The 16730-nt window shown below is 46.7% G+C and overlaps 1 protein-coding gene across 1 annotated transcript in view; it reads right to left on the bottom strand.

The window, feature by feature from the left end:
• The window catches only part of CD2AP (CD2 associated protein), a 154560-nt gene extending 149794 nt beyond the window's left edge, over positions 1-4766 (bottom strand). Inside the window, exon 1 of the mRNA XM_068168145.1 lies at positions 4621-4766. Within this exon, the coding sequence (XP_068024246.1) occupies positions 4621-4624 (4 nt within the window). The 5' untranslated portion in view covers positions 4625-4766. The remainder of the gene's footprint in view (positions 1-4620) is intronic.
• Positions 4767-16730: the final 11964 nt, after the last annotated feature.

The following is a 16730-nucleotide window of genomic DNA, read 5'->3' as shown; positions in this document are numbered from 1 at the left end:
TACAAAGCCGTTTAAGGAAACGCAGGGAATTATATACAGAATTTACAGTATTTACAATATATACAGAAATATACAACGAAGTAGCACAGAAATGAGAGTTCCCCCCTCTGCTGAGGGGGTTCCCCACCTCTGCTCCCCCTTCTCTCCCCCTTTCCCCAGAGAGGGTTAGAAAGAGAGAAAAGAGAAAAAAATTAAAAGCAGTTATGTGTTAATTGGAAAGCGGTTAATACAGGCCTTGCAGTTTATCAGTTTCAAGGTCAAGCCTGGCCAAAAGCCCAGAAGCTGCGAGCTGCAAGCCACCGAAGGAGGGGGAAGACAGACTGACCAGAAAAGTGGAGGAATGCCCAGGATACTCTGCTGTACTCCCAGTTCAAAAGGTGCTTCTTCCCAATCTACCAATGAAATTCGTTTAGATCCGTCTTTCGTTTACAAACATCCGACCACAATATTCCCTTTCTTAAAGGGGACAGCCTCAAACGGTCAGAGTCCACTCCTTCTAAACAATTTCATTGGCTGTTCATACTGTCCATCCAATCCAAAACAACATTTACAGTTCGTGAGTAAAGTTCATAGTCCATTCCGGCTATGCTCAGATGTAGATGATTCAAAAGTACAAGAAAATCAGAAAATGAGAAAAATGGAAAACAGTTCATTTCTTCGCCGACGAAGCGAAGAAAAGGGAAACAGGGATTCTCAGGGTCTCTTAGTTGACTCAGGGCTCTCAGGGTTCTCAGGGTTCGTGCACCGTAGATTCCTCATAGATTCTTCCTCTGGACGCAATGTAGCTATACAACAGTTTCGAATTAACCTCTTTCTGCTAAAGTCAAATTTCTTTGTGGAATACACTGAATTTCACCATTCTCTTGCATTACCCAATAAGTGTGACCCGGACCTTCAGCTGAAACCACCCCTCGGACAGGTTTAGCCTCTCCTGAGGGTGAAAATACGCAAACAGTTTTACCTAACAGATTCTTTTCTCTAACAACAGGAACTCTATCACCCTCTACTTTCCGTAGCAAATCTGTATGTGCAGGTCCAGCTCGGTTCACTGAACCTCTACTATTTACCAGCCAGGTTGCTTGTGCTAAATGTTTTTCCCAGTTTTTCAAAGATCCACCCCCCATGGCTTTAAGAGTGGTCTTCAACAAACCGTTGTAGCATTCAATCTTCCCTGAAGCTGGTGCATAGTAAGGAATATGGAATATCCACTCAATACCGTGCTTCCTCCCAATCTACCAATGAAATTAGTTTAGATCAGTCTTTCGTTTACAAACATCCAACCACAATATTCCCTTTCTTAAAGGGGACAGCCTCAAACGGTCACAAAGTGTCTCAATGTCCTTCTTAAACTGAGGAGCCCAGAACTGGACACAGTACTCAAGGTGCAGCCGAACCAATGCAGAGTACAGAGGCACAATGACCTCCCTGCTCCTGCTGGCCACACTGTTCCTAATGCAGGCCAGGATGCCATTGGCTTTCTTGGCCACCTGGGCACACTGCTGGCTCATGTTTAGGCGGCTGCCAATCAGCACCCCCAGGTCCCTCTCTGTTTGGCAGCTCTCCAGCCACTCTGACCCCAGCCTATAGCTCTGCATGGGGTTGCCGTGGCCAAAGTGCAGCACCCGGCACTTGGACTTGTTAAATGCCATTCCATTGGATTCTGCCCATCTGTCCAGTTGGTCGAGGTACCTCTGCAGAACCCTTCTACCCTCTAACTGACTAACATCTGCCCCTAACTTGGTGTCATCTGCAAATTTGCTGATGACTGACTCAACCCCTTCATCCAGATCATCAATGAAGATGTTAAAGAGGACGGGGCCCAGCACTGATCCCTGGGGGATGCCACTGGTGACTGGCCGCCAGCTGGATGTGGCACCATTCACCACCACTCTCTGGGCTCGACCCTCCAGCCAGTTCCTAACCCAGCACAGAGTGTTGCGGACCAAGCCACGAGCTGACAGCTTAGACAGCAGTTTGCTGTGGGGGACGGTGTCAAAGGCCTTGCTGAAGTCCAGGTAGACCACATCCACAGGCCTCCCCACATCCACCAGACGGGTCACGTGATCACAGAAGGAGATCAGGTTGGAGAGGCAGGACCTGCCCCTCCTAAATCCATGTTGGCTGGACCCGAGCCCTTGGCCATCCTTCAGGTGCACAGTTATTGCCGCCAGGATAATCTGCTCCATAATTTTCCCTGGCACTGAGGTCAGGCTGACTGGCCTTTAGTTTCCAGGTTCCAGTTTCCAGGCACTGGGATCATTCTGCAATCATTTTTAGAGGCTCAGCAGCCTTCTGGGGGAAGCAGTTCTATAATTGCACGTGCACACAATTTGTTATGGTTACAATAACCCATGCAATAACAATACTTGACACGGAATGCATGCACCCACTCCATTCAGTCCACACCTCAGGAGCAGCAATAACAGCAATAACATATGGGGGCGACAGAGATTGGAATCAATACGGCTGACCACTATGATTGAGTATTGTTCCTTTATTGTTCCAGTATTGCAGGCCTATGGTGCGAGTATAGCACAGTAAAGTGTAGAAGAAGAAGAGAAAGGAAAGGCAGAAGTGCGTAGCAAGGGAGCTTCTACAACTTATATAAACTCGAAGTGCCTTGTTGGCATGGCTTCATTGGTTCCCTAGGAGTGACCACACATTGCACTGTTACAGATTATTGGTCCAACTACTAATGACACAACGAGGTTTGTTGATGCAGGTGCATGTCCTGTTGTTCCAAGATAACTTTCTGTGTTTATAGCTACCAGTGCCCTGTTTTAGTTACATGCTGCAGGCACAGCACTGTTTTGCTAAACTGCTAGCTGGCTCTGCACTTATGCTGAGCATGGCCTACCACCATGTCAGGCTCTAGGCCTGCACTGCCAGATTGCTCACACTGCTCATCGCTGGCATTGCCACAATAACATGGTCACTACTGTAATCAGAAGAGGCAGAAAAAGAGGGCACACTTAAATTAAAAAACAAACAAACCAACCACAACCAAAATGGGGTGGTGGGGAGGAAATACATAAAACAATGCCATATAGTATCATTAGTCATTACCTGGACTCAGTCCTTTATTAACTGTCTCACACAGTATTCCTAACTGTAAATCAGTATTTTTTATAACTCGAATCTACCTTATTTAAGTTCTTTGGTATTTCACATTTCAACATTAAACATTCAGAGTTCAAAATGTTTAATTAGCACAGTAAACCTTTATGCTGCAGGAACTACCATCACAGGCCACCAAAACTACCTGGACAGACATTTCTCACTTGCAAGTAAGACAATGCAGCCCAGAAAGAAACACTAATTCTTACCTATTCTGAACAATCACTACCAGCACCAAAAAGGTTGGCTCCTTAGAGTTTGGTTTCTATCAGATACTAAAACACCAATTTCATTTTATCTTTTTCAGACTTCATTTTCAACGTCCTTTGACCACATATGACAACTTTGACTAAGATGCAAATATTGAAAGCACTTATAAGCAGGAGGAACACAAGTCAGGAGGAACATGCTTCACTTCAATAACTGCATGTCTGGTCTGCACACCATGCACTTCCTCACTACTTTTATGCACAAGGTGGGGGAGGAGGCAAAGCTATCCAAACCCCTGGTATCAATTCACTTAAAAAGCTCAAATCACACTCAAAGGCAGCACACAGCAGCATAAGCAGACACACACTTTTTCATACAACAGACAACCACTGCCACACTCAGTCTTGAGAATATCCCTCCAGACAGTACAGCATTGCAAGGGATACCTAGGAGTGGAAGTAACAGACAAAATGGTCAACAGACCTTTTTGGATCTGTGGAGGAATGCAGTAAGGAAAGAGGGCTCTGGAGTGACTCTTTCATACTTCCCTATGCAGGCGCTCCTACATCAAATAGCAGTACAAATGATCGTTTCAAGAGCAAACCTGAATTGCCACACCAAGAAAGTAAGAATACTCCGAGTCGTTGCACATCTTGCTGTTTGTGAGCCAATACCTTGGCAGAGAAATGAGTGAAAGCGCAGCTCGAAATAAGCTGAGTGAAAAAAAGGCAAAAGGGCTGGATTTAATCAGGAAAACCTTTACCCTTCACCGAGCCACGCCAGCCAGGCTCCCTCCAATAAGCCCTGGATCAGTGTTCGCTATACGGCTGTAAACAGCCCTTTCCCACCAAAAACCACGCAACCCCCGGAGCTGCCACTCGCTTTCTCCCGCTTCGGGCCCCCTCCGCTGTCCCTCGGGCCAGGCTGGGCAGAAAGGAGCGGTCCCAGCCTCTCCCAGCCCCGCCGCCGCTCCTCGTTCCGCCACAGCGGCAGCGTTTACCCAAGCACCTGCGGGCACCTGCCGCCGCTAGCTCCCGCCCGCCTGTCCCCGACAGCCGTAGCAGCTTCTCCGGACCCTCTCCTGGCCCCCATCTTCTGCGGAGGAACCAGGTACCGGCAGCGCTCCCTCCCCAGGGCACTCCGCGGGCTGTCCTAAAGAGGCGCTTCCCGGGCACCCGAGATCCTCGCCCTCCCCGCCTCAGACAAAGAGTGGCGGAGGGGACCCCAGAGGAGCGGGAAGAGGGTGCTAGTCTTGCCGCCTCCTGCCGCAGCAGCCTTCCCCGCCGCGCTTACCCATGCTGCGCCTGCCCGCCCGGACTCGGCGGAGCGGCTCCCGGTCCCGCTGAAGCGCTCAGGCAGGGCACGATGGCTCCATCCGCGCCCCTGCCAGAATGAAAGGGGATGCTCCGAGTCGCCGACGGCCCGGAAAAGAAACAGACGCGACCCGTCACTCGCTGCCGCGCCGCGCCTCAGGCGTGTTCGAGCACGGGTGCACACCACCCCCGCCCCGCCCACGGTGGAGGTCGCTAAATCCCGCGATAGCCGCGCGTGGCGCCCCCACGCCGTGTCGCGGTTACCAGGCGGGGTGACGTCAGCGCCACTCCTCCGCCCCGCGGTACCGCCTCTTTCACCGGCTGCATGTAGCGGCAGTGGGTTTTACTCAGCCGGTGGTTTGACCGGGGTGTCGCACGGCTTTTACGCTTCTTCGCTCCCCGATTCAGTTCACTGTGGAGTCTACCACCAGCCCCGTTGTCATTTCTCCTCAGGCCCACCTGAGGGGACACTCTCAGTCTCATTCCCACAGGGGATAGGACCCCTGCCCTCAGGTCCGCACCCACCGTTTCCCCGCGGGAGGGGACTGCCCCACGGCTTTGCAGCCCTTCACAGCAACACGCCGGCCCACAGAGGACCTTGGGCTGCCCCATGCATCCGCAGACTTGCCCACTTCCCTAGTGTGACCGTTTGAGGCTGTGCCTTTAAGAAAGGGACAGTGCTGGAACACTCTGGCTGAATGTTTTGGAATAATAACAAAAACAATCAGATATTCTAAATGAATTTCATTGGTAGATTGGTAGAATGCAGCTTTAAGTTTTAGTGCAGCTGGAATTTTTTCTCAGTTTGTTCCTATCCTTCTCCCTTCCAGCTTGGCTGCTTCTGGGCTCCTTGCCAGAGCAACCTTGGATAAAGATAAGCTCTGATACTAATTTTCATGAGGCCTACTAAAATTCTGCTTTCTTAATAACTGCCTTTTTCTCTCTTTCTAACTCTCTTTGGGGAAAAAAGGGAGGTAGAGGGAGGGAAGGGGGTACAGGGGGGGAACCCTCCTCTGTCCGGAGGACGGAATTTCGTTCCTGTATTCTTGGGTTTTTTTTACTTTGCTGTATATTTCTGTATATATATTGTAAATAAGGATGTTGCTAGGTGTTGTAGGAAGAAAATTAGGGAGGCAAAAGCACACTTGGAGCTTAAACTGGCCTCTACTGTGAAGGACAACAAAAAGTCCTTCTATAAATACATTAATAGCAAGAGGAAAGGACAACCTCCACTCCTTGGTGGATACGGAGGGGAACATTGCATGTTGTAATGGGAAATGTTGTAACAAGGGATGAGGAAAAGGCAGAGATACTTAACACCTTCTTTGCCTCAATTTTTACTAGAAGGACAGAACGCCTTCCTGACAGCTGGCCTGCACAGCTGAAAGAAGGAGCCAGGGAGCTGCACAGTTTCCCTACGTTCCATGAGGAGGTGGTTGGAACTCTCCTTAGCAGCTTGGATCCCCACAAGTCCATGGGACCAGATGGGATTCATCCTAGGGTGCTGAGAGAGCTGGCAGATGAGCTGGCCAAGCCACTATCCATCATTTTCCAGCAGTCCTGGCTCACTGGCGAGGTCCCAGAGGACTGGAAGCTGGCCAACGTGGTGCCCATCCATAAGAAGGGCCGGTTGGATGAGCCAGGGAATTACAGGCCTGTCAGCCTGACCTCAGTGCCAGGCAAGATCATGGAACAGGTCATCCTGAGTGCAATAACACAAGACTTAGAGGATGGCCAAGGGATCAGGCCTAGCCAGCATGGATTTAGGAAGGGCAGGTCCTGCCTGACCAACCTGATCTCCTTCTATGATCAGGTGACCCACCTGGTGGATGTGGGGAGGCCTGTTGATGTAGTCTACCTGGACCTCAGCAAGGCCTTTGACACCGTCCCCCATAGCAAACTTCTGGCCAAGCTGTCAGCCCATGGCTTGGACGGGAGCACACTGCGATGGGTTAGGAACTGGCTGGAGGGCCGAGCCCAGAGAGTGGTGGTGAATGGTGCCACATCCAGCTGGCGGCCAGTCACTATTGGTGTGCCCCAAGGATCAGTGCTGGGCCCTGTGCTCTTTAACATCTTTATTGATGATCTGGATGAGGGCATTGAGTCCATCATCAGTAAATTTGCTGACGACACCAAGCTGGGGGCAAGAGTTGATCTGCTGGAGGGTAGAGAGTCTCTGCAGAGGGACCTCGACAGGCTGGACAGATGGGCAGAATCCAACGGCATGAGATTTAACACATCTAAGTGCCGGGTTCTGCACATTGGCCACAACAACCCCATGCAGTGCTACAGGCTGGGGTCAGAGTGGCTGGAGAGCAGCCAGGCAGAGAGGGACCTGGGGGTACTGGTCGATGGCAGGCTGAACATGAGCCTGCAGTGTGCCCAGGCAGCCAAGATGGCCAATGGCATCCTGGGCTGCATCAAGAACAGTGTGGCCAGCAGGAGCAGGGAGGTCATTCTGCCCCTGTATACTGCACTGGTTAGGCTGCACCTTGAGTACTGTGTCCAGTTCTGGGCCCCTCAGTTTAGGAAGGATGCTGACTTGCTGGAACGAGTCCAGAGAAAAGCAACAAAGTTGGTGAGGGGTTTGGAACACAAGCCCTATGAAGAAAGACTGAGGGAGCTGGGGTTGCTCAGCCTGGAGAAGAGGAGAGTCAGGGGTGACCTTATCACTCTCTACAACTACCTGAAGGGAGGTTGTAGACAGGCGGATGATGGTCTCTTCTCCTGTAGGACGACGGAGATTGGGAATCAATACGGCTGACCAATGTGATCGAGTATTGTTCCTTTATTGTTCCAGTGTTGCAGGCCGATGGTGCAGGCCTATGGAGCAGGCCTGTAGTGCAAGTATAGCATGGTAAAGTGTAGAAGAAACAGGAGACAGGAAAGGCAGAAGTGCGTAGCAAGGCAACTGCTACAACTTATGTAAAGTCGGAGAGCCTCGTTGGCATAGCTCCATTGGTTCTCTATGAGTGACCACACATTGAACTATTACAGATTATTGGTCCAACTACTAATAACACAACGAGGTTGTTTATGCAGGTGCATGTCCTGTTGTCCCAAGATAACTGTCCATGTTTATAGCTACCAGTGTCTTGTTTTAGTTACATGCTGCAGGCACAGCACTGTTTTGCTCCACTGCTAGCTAACTCTGCATTTATGCTGAACATGGCCTACCGCCATGTCAGGCTCTAGGCCTGCACTGCCAGATTGCTCACACTGCTCGTCGCTGGCATTGCCACAAATCCCCCTTTTTATTTTTGTGAGCAATCTGGTCATGGGAGTTCTTCTCATCCCATAGAAGATGATACTGCAAACACAGAAGCAAGCAAGGTAAAGCTAAGCTGTGTAGCAAAAGCAAGAGTTCTGTAGTGCAGCATGTCTAACAGACTGATGTAACCCATACAAGGCACAAAGCTTAAGTTGAACTAGTTACAATGCTCTACAGAGCTGGCATAATACATGGTCAAAGATAACAAACATTGTAAAGAAGGACTTAGATCTTAACAGTTCCGATCTTTACATTTCACTCCTCTTATTGACAGAGAAGACTTGATTATGCCTGAACGCATTGCACACAGAGATTGAGGCACAAATGCAATCCTTAGCACTGTCTTTTGCGATCTGCTTTAGGATTATGTTGCAGCTTTATTTTCTCTAGGATGGTCAAAAATCATGAATTGTTTAATGGTCGCAAGATTTCTTTAATCTGTAAAGGTAGATCTGGCCAGGCTCTAGCTTCACAGACAGAAAACTTGCAGGCAAACAGCAAGAGCAAAAAGAGCTTCATTGCATTGCCCAATATAAAATTACACTGAATAATGTGTTTTTGCTCATCCTAGTGATTCTGATCTCTTAATGTTCACATAACAGTTAAGCAGTCACGACACTCAGTTATAAGTTAGATGCTTTCTGTTGACATCTTGGATTATCGTGACAGTCGTTGAGGTCAGTGCTAAGCAGGTTTGCTGATTGTCATTTTCATGACAGTTGTGCCGTGTTTGTGCTGTCTTGTGGTGAGAGGGTTACAGCACATTCCAAAGTTGATGTTTCTAGGGTTACAACATTTTCTAGGGTTGCCATGAGCTAATTTTTTGCTATGGGGTATTCTCTCTTTTCCCCCTTTTTTTTTTTTTTTTTTTTAATAATCTCTACTAAGCAAAATGTAAAGATGAAACTGCATCCTCTAGGATGTCTACATTCAGAGGCACACTTAGTTAACAAGAGAGAATACAAAGTTATCAAGCAACCACAATATTCAGTCCTAATTCACATGATGCTGTGGTACATTCTTCTGAGTGATGCTGTTTGATCCCAGATGATCATAGCAGTTATTGTGATCGATGTTCGACTGCATGGGAAATGCTGTGTCCTCGTGGTCTTGATTCTTCCGCCGTTGTTTGTTGCGATGATTGCAGTTAGCAGAAGAGAAGGCTCGAGGTGACCTGATGGTGGCCATCCAGTATCTGAAGAGAGCCTACAAGAATGCTGGGGAGGGACATCCTAGCATGTCAGGAAATGACAGGACTAGGGAGAATGGAACAAGGCTGGGGATGGGAAGATTCAGGCTGGATGTGAAGAAGAAATTCTTCACTGTGAAAGTGGTGAAGCCCTGGAATGGGTTGCCCAAGGAGATGGCCGAGGCCCCATGCCTGGAGGTGTTTAAGACCAGGCTGGACGAGGCTCTAGCCTTCCTGATCTAGTGTGAGATGTCCCTGCCCATGGCAGTGGTTGGAACTAAATGATCCTTGTGGTCCTTTCCAACCTTGACTCATTCCACGAGTCTATGATTCCACAGATTTTGTAACTAATTTTGAGTGTTTTTTGTTTGTTTTTAATGTGAACTATTTTTGAATTTGTAATTAATTTTTTGCTTCATTTCTTTAATATTTTGAAATCTACTTTCAATAAATCTATTTCATTTTTGTTTGATTTCATTATATGGATTTATGGGTTTTTTTATTATTTTTTACATGTTTGCAATTGTTTTCATTTAATTTTTTAATTTATTTTCATTTCAATTTTGATTTTGTAAATTATTTTTATAGTTTTTTCTTTTTAATTCTAACTTGAGTTGTTTCACGCTTTATGTTGGATGTAGTTATTTTATTATTTATTTTGTTTCTGTTATTTTATTTAATTTTTAGTTATTATTTTCTATTGTGAATTTATTATTTTGATATGTTTAATATTTTGACTTTTAATCTAGTTCTTTTGTTTAATCTTTAATTAATTTCAATTTTTGTTTTTAAATTTATTTCTATACTGTTTTAATGTGGTTTTTTCTTCATTGCATTTTATTTTTTTTTTATTTGCACTTTTTAATTATTTTTTGTTAACTTTTTTTTGTTTGTTAATTTTAATCTAATTTTGATATAATTTTATTCAATTAATTTTTGTTATTTTGTATTTTGATTTTTCTTTGTTCTTTAAATTTTTATTATTATTTTTAACTTACTTTTTGTAATTTTTAATTTATTTCTTTTTTACCTTCTTTATTATAATTTTTATTTTCTTATTGTAATGTTTTAATCTGTATTTTAATTTGTTATTCCAATCAATTTTTTCTTTTAATTTATTTTATTTTTGTAATTTCTATTTTTTTCTTTTTATCTAGTGTTTAATCTTTTATTTTTTATCTTATATTATTTATTGTAATTATTTTTTATTGTCCATGTTTATTTTATCTAATCTATTTTCTATTCTAATTTTAATTTTTACTTTTTTATTATATTTTTTAACCTTTTCTATTAATTCTTTTTTATTATCATTTTTAGTTTTAATTTTCTCGATTTTTTCTTTGTATAATTTTTTGTTTGTTTTAATCTAGTAGTCTTGATAATCCTTATTTTCATTTTTTGCTAACAATTCATATGTCTTTTTTTTGTTCTGTGTTAGTAATCTTTATGATTTTTCAATGTGTAATATTTGTTTTTAATATTTTATTTTTGTTGTTGTTCTTTTTTCTTAATTACTATTCTGTTATTTAGCACTCTATGTTTTGTATCCAGAGTTTTTGTGCTTTTGTTATATATTTCTATGGGTTTTTTTTGTTTACCTTTTTTTTTTTACATTTTTTTTTTATTTTTTGTATTTTTTTTTCTAGTCTATGTCTAAGAAGGAAATATAAAGACATTACCTTAGCTAAGGAATACTTTTTTTAAAATTAATACCTATTTACTACAAGTCTTAACTATATTACATGGAGCTCCTTTGAAATGCCATGGCACACAACTAAGAAGGTTCGAACCAAAAGAAATCTTACAATGTGAACTCATTACTAAGTACTTACACCTTACTACAATTACTATGTACTAGGTATCTGTAAAAACCAAATGCTTACCATTCATTATGCTTACCAGGAAAACTTAGCAAAACTCTAAATAACAAATCTCTTAAGGACATTGCAATCAGAAATGAAGAAATTATCACTGTAACTTTAAATCAGAGCAGAGCTTTGGATGGCAAGAGTAGTACTAGAAAATCCTCCCTTTTCTGGGGGTGGGTGGCTAGCAAGGTGTGACCTAGTTGCTATTGTTTCTGTATTGGGGTGTTAACGACTTGCAGCCTATCGTGTCTGAACGACCATTGTTCCACCCATACTGGATTATGTGTTTTCCATTTTAATTTGAGGGTTGGTTGCTGACTAGTAGCCACTACAAAGAAGGAACGGTAACAAGTTTTGCTCCTAGTTGACTTAAGGCATATCAGCCCAATAGAGCAACTGGAAGGGTTAACATGTATGGTCTTACAGTGATTGATTTGCTGTAGTTAAAAGCTAATTGCACTGGCTCTTTGCTAACCCAGGTTGTTTGGATACCTTTTAAACACATGACTTCAACATTTGCCATGAGCAATGACTAGTGACCACTCCATTTATGACTAGGTATAATGATGACATCGTCTCCAGTATCCATAATAGTTTCATAGTTTCATTCAGGGTTGGAAGGGACCACAAGGATCATCTAGTTCCAACCCCCCTGCCACGGGCAGGGACACCCCACACTAGATCAGGCTGGACAGAGCCTCATCCAGCCTGCTCTTAAACACCCCCAGGGATGGGGCCTCGACCACCTCCCTGGACAACACATTCCAGGGTTTCACCACTCTCATGGTGAAGAACCTCCTCCTCACATCTAGCCTGAATCTCCCCACCTCCAGCTTCATTCCATTCCCCCTAGTCCTATCACTACCTGAGATCTTGAGAAGTCCTTCCCCAGCCTTCCTGTAGGCCCCCTTCAGATACTGGAAGGCCACAATTAGGTCACCTCGGAGCCTTCTCTTCTGCAGACTGAACAGTCCCAACTCCTTCAGTCTGTCCTCATAGGAGAGGTGCTCCAGCCCTCTGATCATCCTTGTGGCCCTTCTCTGGACACGTTCCAGCACCTCCACATCCCTCTTGTAATAGGGGCTCCAGAACTGGACACAGTACTCCAGGTGGGGTCTCACCAGGGCTGAGTAGAGGGGGAGGATCACCTCCCTCGACCTGCTAGCCACACTTCTCCTGATGCAGCCCAGGATCTGATTGGCTTTGCGGGCTGCAAGTGCACATTGAGAGCTCATGTTGAGCTTTTTGTCCACCAGCACCCCCAAGTCTCTCTCCTCAGGGCTACTTTCCAGCCAGTCACTGCCCAGCCTGTATTTGTGCCTGGGATTGCCTCGACCCAGATGCAGGACCCTGCACTTGCTCTTATTGAACTTCATGAGGTTGGCTTGTGCCCACCTCTCCAGCCTGTCAAGGTCCCTCTGGATGGCCTCCCTTCCCTCCAGCGTGTCTGCTGCACCACACAGCTTGGTGTCATCAGCAAACTTGCTGAGGGTGCACTCAATGCCACTGTCCATGTCCCCCACAAAGATGTTGAATAAGACAGGTCCCAGGACTGATCCCTGAGGGACTCCGCTTGTCACTGGCCTCCACTGGGACATGGAGCCATTGACAGCCACTCTTTGGGTGCGGCCATCAAGCCATAATAATTGAAATAATAATTCAATAATTCAATAATAATTGAAAATTGTATAATTTGTCCACAAGGGTGTCTGACATATAAAATCTGTTCCAGTTTTCTCTTTTGGATTTTTAGGGCTAATAATGTATTAGGCATATCGGTGGAACCTGAGCCTTCTTGCCCTTCGATTCTGTTAGAAGTTTTAGGCACTTGGGACTGAGATGGTATTAGCTAAGCAATTTCTGTCCCAACAAGAGTGCTAATAGGAGAGGCAATGGTATAGAGCATAATTTTCATAGCCCAGTCATAATCAGAATGTATTGAACCAGGAATTATAAGAATGCCCTGTCTAAAGACAGACTGTCGTCTGCCAATTAACAGAGCACAGGGTCTGTGACCCAAAGGACCATGCCAGTTAAACTCGACAACGCTTTGTGGATTCAAAAGGTGATATGCGGCTGTTGTCAGGTCCGCTATGCGCTGCCAGAGGGGGCTGGGGGGGGGGGGGGGGGGAGGGGAAGATGGGTGGCGCGGTCCAAGGACCCTGGTTTGGTGTCGTCGTGCGGGGTATATTCACGCTGCAGGAGCAGCTTCTGCGACGATCTCGAGTAAAATTATTAGATTTGTGACCCTTTCGAGTCTGTCCAACAGTCAGACACTTTAAGGTACCTAGGTTTCTCAGAGGCACGATGATTTCAGGACTGCTTCTATGGCCGTGGCTAGATACATTGCTGCTTGTCGATGCCTTCATTCGTTGTGGTCCTGGAGTCATGAGGCAGTGGCACCTGTTGATAAAATGCTGAGAACCTGTTTAGTCTCTTCATTAGCATTGTCAAATGCCAAAATATCCACATTTCTACCTTCATATCATGAGTCAGGTCTGAATTAGTATTGAATGCCGTATGCAAGGGATGGTATTGACAAAGAAACCAAGTGTCCCTGTTAGGCCCTGCTCAGTAATAAGAAACACAGGATCAGAGTTATTGTCCTGGATGGTGGACCACCCTTTGATCACTACATCCTGACTTAATTGCAAAGCCTTCTCAGGAAGCTGCAATTGCTGATAAGATCTGGCAAAGATCTCGCCCCAATGAGATGGCTAATGGTGACACCTCGTAGAGTCTGCTGGCTGCCGGGCATGGCTTCCCAGGCATTTGCAAGTGAATTGTCTGTTAATTGAGGAGTTGCAAGGGCTAAGACGGTGTGACTTTCAAGTCTGCTTGCTGCTGAAACTCAGACAGCACTGTCTTACGATGTAACTTTTTTGTTGCAATCAGAATACCATCCATAGTCTTATAGATGTCACAAGTCTATGTCACAATGAGTCTGTTTGAGTGGGAAGAGAGTGCCTTCGGGCTACCCGTTGATATCGGTGGGTGGAGTCTGCCTTAATCGATGACTGAGTAGATGCAGACTTTAAGTCCTCCGGGTGTGAGCAAATTGAAAGAAAACAATCCTTCAAATGAATAATAATCAGGTCCCAATTTGTGGGGACTGGGAGTTGGGAGGCTAGGTTGTAAGGCACCCATCTCCTCCATGATCGCTCTCAGACCTCGTAATAAACCCCATTTGCTGACATACGTGTGTCAAAAGGGATTAACAAATGTGTTGAAAACAACTGATTGATTACAGCAGTTGTGTATCCTGACTGTAGCCCATAGGTAGCTATGGCTTGTCTAGCTTCTGTTAAAGAACATTAGTCAGTTCAGATTACCATAGTCATTGTTAACCTTCTCCATCTGTGACTACATTTCCCACAATACCTTTCCACCAGCTCAGCGGGACAGTTCCGTGTCCCTCGCACCTCCCGATCGCCCCATCGGGACTCAATTGAAATCTCCGTCCGAGTGCTGTTAACGTGTGGAAAGTAGGAGGCGGGGGGGGTGTAGCGCAGCTGAAACCGCTGGGGGGAAGGGGCCGCTGGGGCCGTTCCTGCTGCTGCCGTGGGGGTGGCTGTTGCCGTCGGGGCCGCTGTTGTCGGTGGTGCGTCGGTCGATGCCGCTTGATCGGAGCCGCTGGTACTCGCGCGGGCCATGGGGGGGTCGCGGGAGGCGTCGCTGGGAGGCGTCGCCAGGAGAGCTGCCAGAGTGTGGGGCACCGTTGAGGTGGGCGCCGCCGGGCTGAGGGCTGCCGAAGTGAGGGCTGCCGGGCTGAGCGCTGCCGGGGTGGTGGGGGCCACCATCGGGGCGGCCGGGGCTCGCGGCGGGGCGGGGCGGGGGTGCAAAAATGCCGTGATCGCGAGCCTGCAAGCGCTCCAGGAGTTCTAGGGCAGAGATCGCGCTGTCCGGCTCCCAAGGCCAAGCCATCGCTGGCTGTATTAGGAAGATGTTGATGAAGGGGATCGAAAACGCCGAGCCGCAGGTTTCGCTGCTTTTTTTTTTTTTTTTTTTTTTTTTTTTAATGGGTTTCTCCGCTGGGCGCGGGCGGCTGTGGCGGTGTGTTAATAAACACGGCGTGCTGGCCAAGATGGCAGAGGTGGCGTATCCTTTGTCTAATTCCTAATGCGTAGCGACCTCCATTTTGATTTCGCGCGCCTTATCAGTTCGATCAGGATTCGCTTCTGCCGCTATTGACGTGGCAGGAGCAGATTTTTCCGCGCAAAACGACGGTAACAGAGAGCCGCGATTCGTGTAGAAGGAGTAGCGGGCAATTGAAATTGAGGAGGATGCTGATGGAGCGGCAGACGATGTGCAAGGAGAGACGGGGGGGGGTGGAGGGCGGGGAGTGCCTTCCGAGTCGCTCTTTCTCGTCTCGGTTAGAACCAAATGCCGCAGCAGCTGAATCGAGAGTAGCCTGCTCTGCTTTTTTCGATTGCAATGTCCGTGACGATCCGTCACACAGTGCTATAGCAAAAAGCTGCTTTTTTAAGCATTTAGCACCTCATCCCACAGCTGGGCTGCAATTTCGTCCCATGCTTCGGAATTAAAAGCTTAATTGCCGTGGGGATGACTCTGGGCACAGGCTAATAGCCCTTTTACGACCCCAAAATTGCCAGTAATACCTCTCACAGAGAGGATAGGTGGAGAGCATTTAGCACAGCCTCTTCTGTGGTGGCGTGCTGCCCCTTGCCCCTCCTCCGGTCGCTCACCGGGCCAGGGTGAGATTCACTTCCTTTTTGAGCGTGCGCTGCTAATTTTTCCAGCACCGGGGCAGTGCTGTCCGACCGGCTTTCCGTATCGCTCGGACGTACCTCTCTCTGCTGAGTCGATCAGTATGGTACTCCGAGGATCCCTTGTCCATGAGTTCATGTTTATTCGGGCGCCAGATGTAGGACGACGGAGATTGGGAATCAATACGGCTGACCAATGTGATCGAGTATTGTTCCTTTATTGTTCCAGTGTTGCAGGCCGATGGAGCAGGCCTGTAGTGCAAGTATAGCACGGTAAAGTGTAGAAGAAACAGGAGACAGGAAAGGCAGAAGAAGTGCGTAGCAAGGCAACTGCTACAACTTATATAAACTCGGAGAGCCTCGTTGGCATAGCTCCATTGGTTCCCTATGAGTGACCACACATTGCACTGTTACAGATTATTGGTCCAACTACTAATAACACAACGAGGTTGTTGATGCAGGTGCATGTCCTGTTGTCCCAAGATAACTGTCCATGTTTATAGCTACCAGTGTCTTGTTTTAGTTACATGCTGCAGGCACAGCACTGTTTTGCTCCACTGCTAGCTAACTCTGCATTTATGCTGAACATGGCCTACCGCCATGTCAGGCTCTAGGCCTGCACTGCCAGATTGCTCACACTGCTCATCGCTGGCATTGCCACATTCTCCCAGACACCCAGTACCAGAACAAGAGGACACAGTCTCAGGCTGCGCCAGGGGAGGTTCAGGTTGGATATTAGGAAGAAGTTCTACACAGAGAGAGTGATTGCCCATTGGAATGGGTTGCCTGGGGAGGTGGTGGAGTCGCCGTCATTGGAGGTGTTCAGGAGGAGACTTGATGGGGTACTTGGTGCCATGGGTTAGCTGTTTGGGTGGGTTGGATTGGTTGATAGGTTGGGCATGATGATCTTGAAGGTCTCTTCCAACCTGGTTTGGTTTATTCTAAATAAAGGTTTATTCTACTGTATATATTGTATATCTAACCTGCCTTTCCACATTGTTTGTACAATATAGCATTCCTTCCGCTTCTCTGACT

The sequence above is a fragment of the Melanerpes formicivorus genome, unplaced genomic scaffold (assembly GCF_026170545.1).
Source record: "Melanerpes formicivorus ecotype bairdi unplaced genomic scaffold, bMelFor1.0.p_v2 SCAF_133, whole genome shotgun sequence".
NCBI lineage: Eukaryota > Metazoa > Chordata > Aves > Piciformes > Picidae > Melanerpes > Melanerpes formicivorus.
The sequence above is the reverse complement of the archived record's forward strand: the minus strand, read 5'-3'. Positions and strand labels throughout refer to the sequence as shown.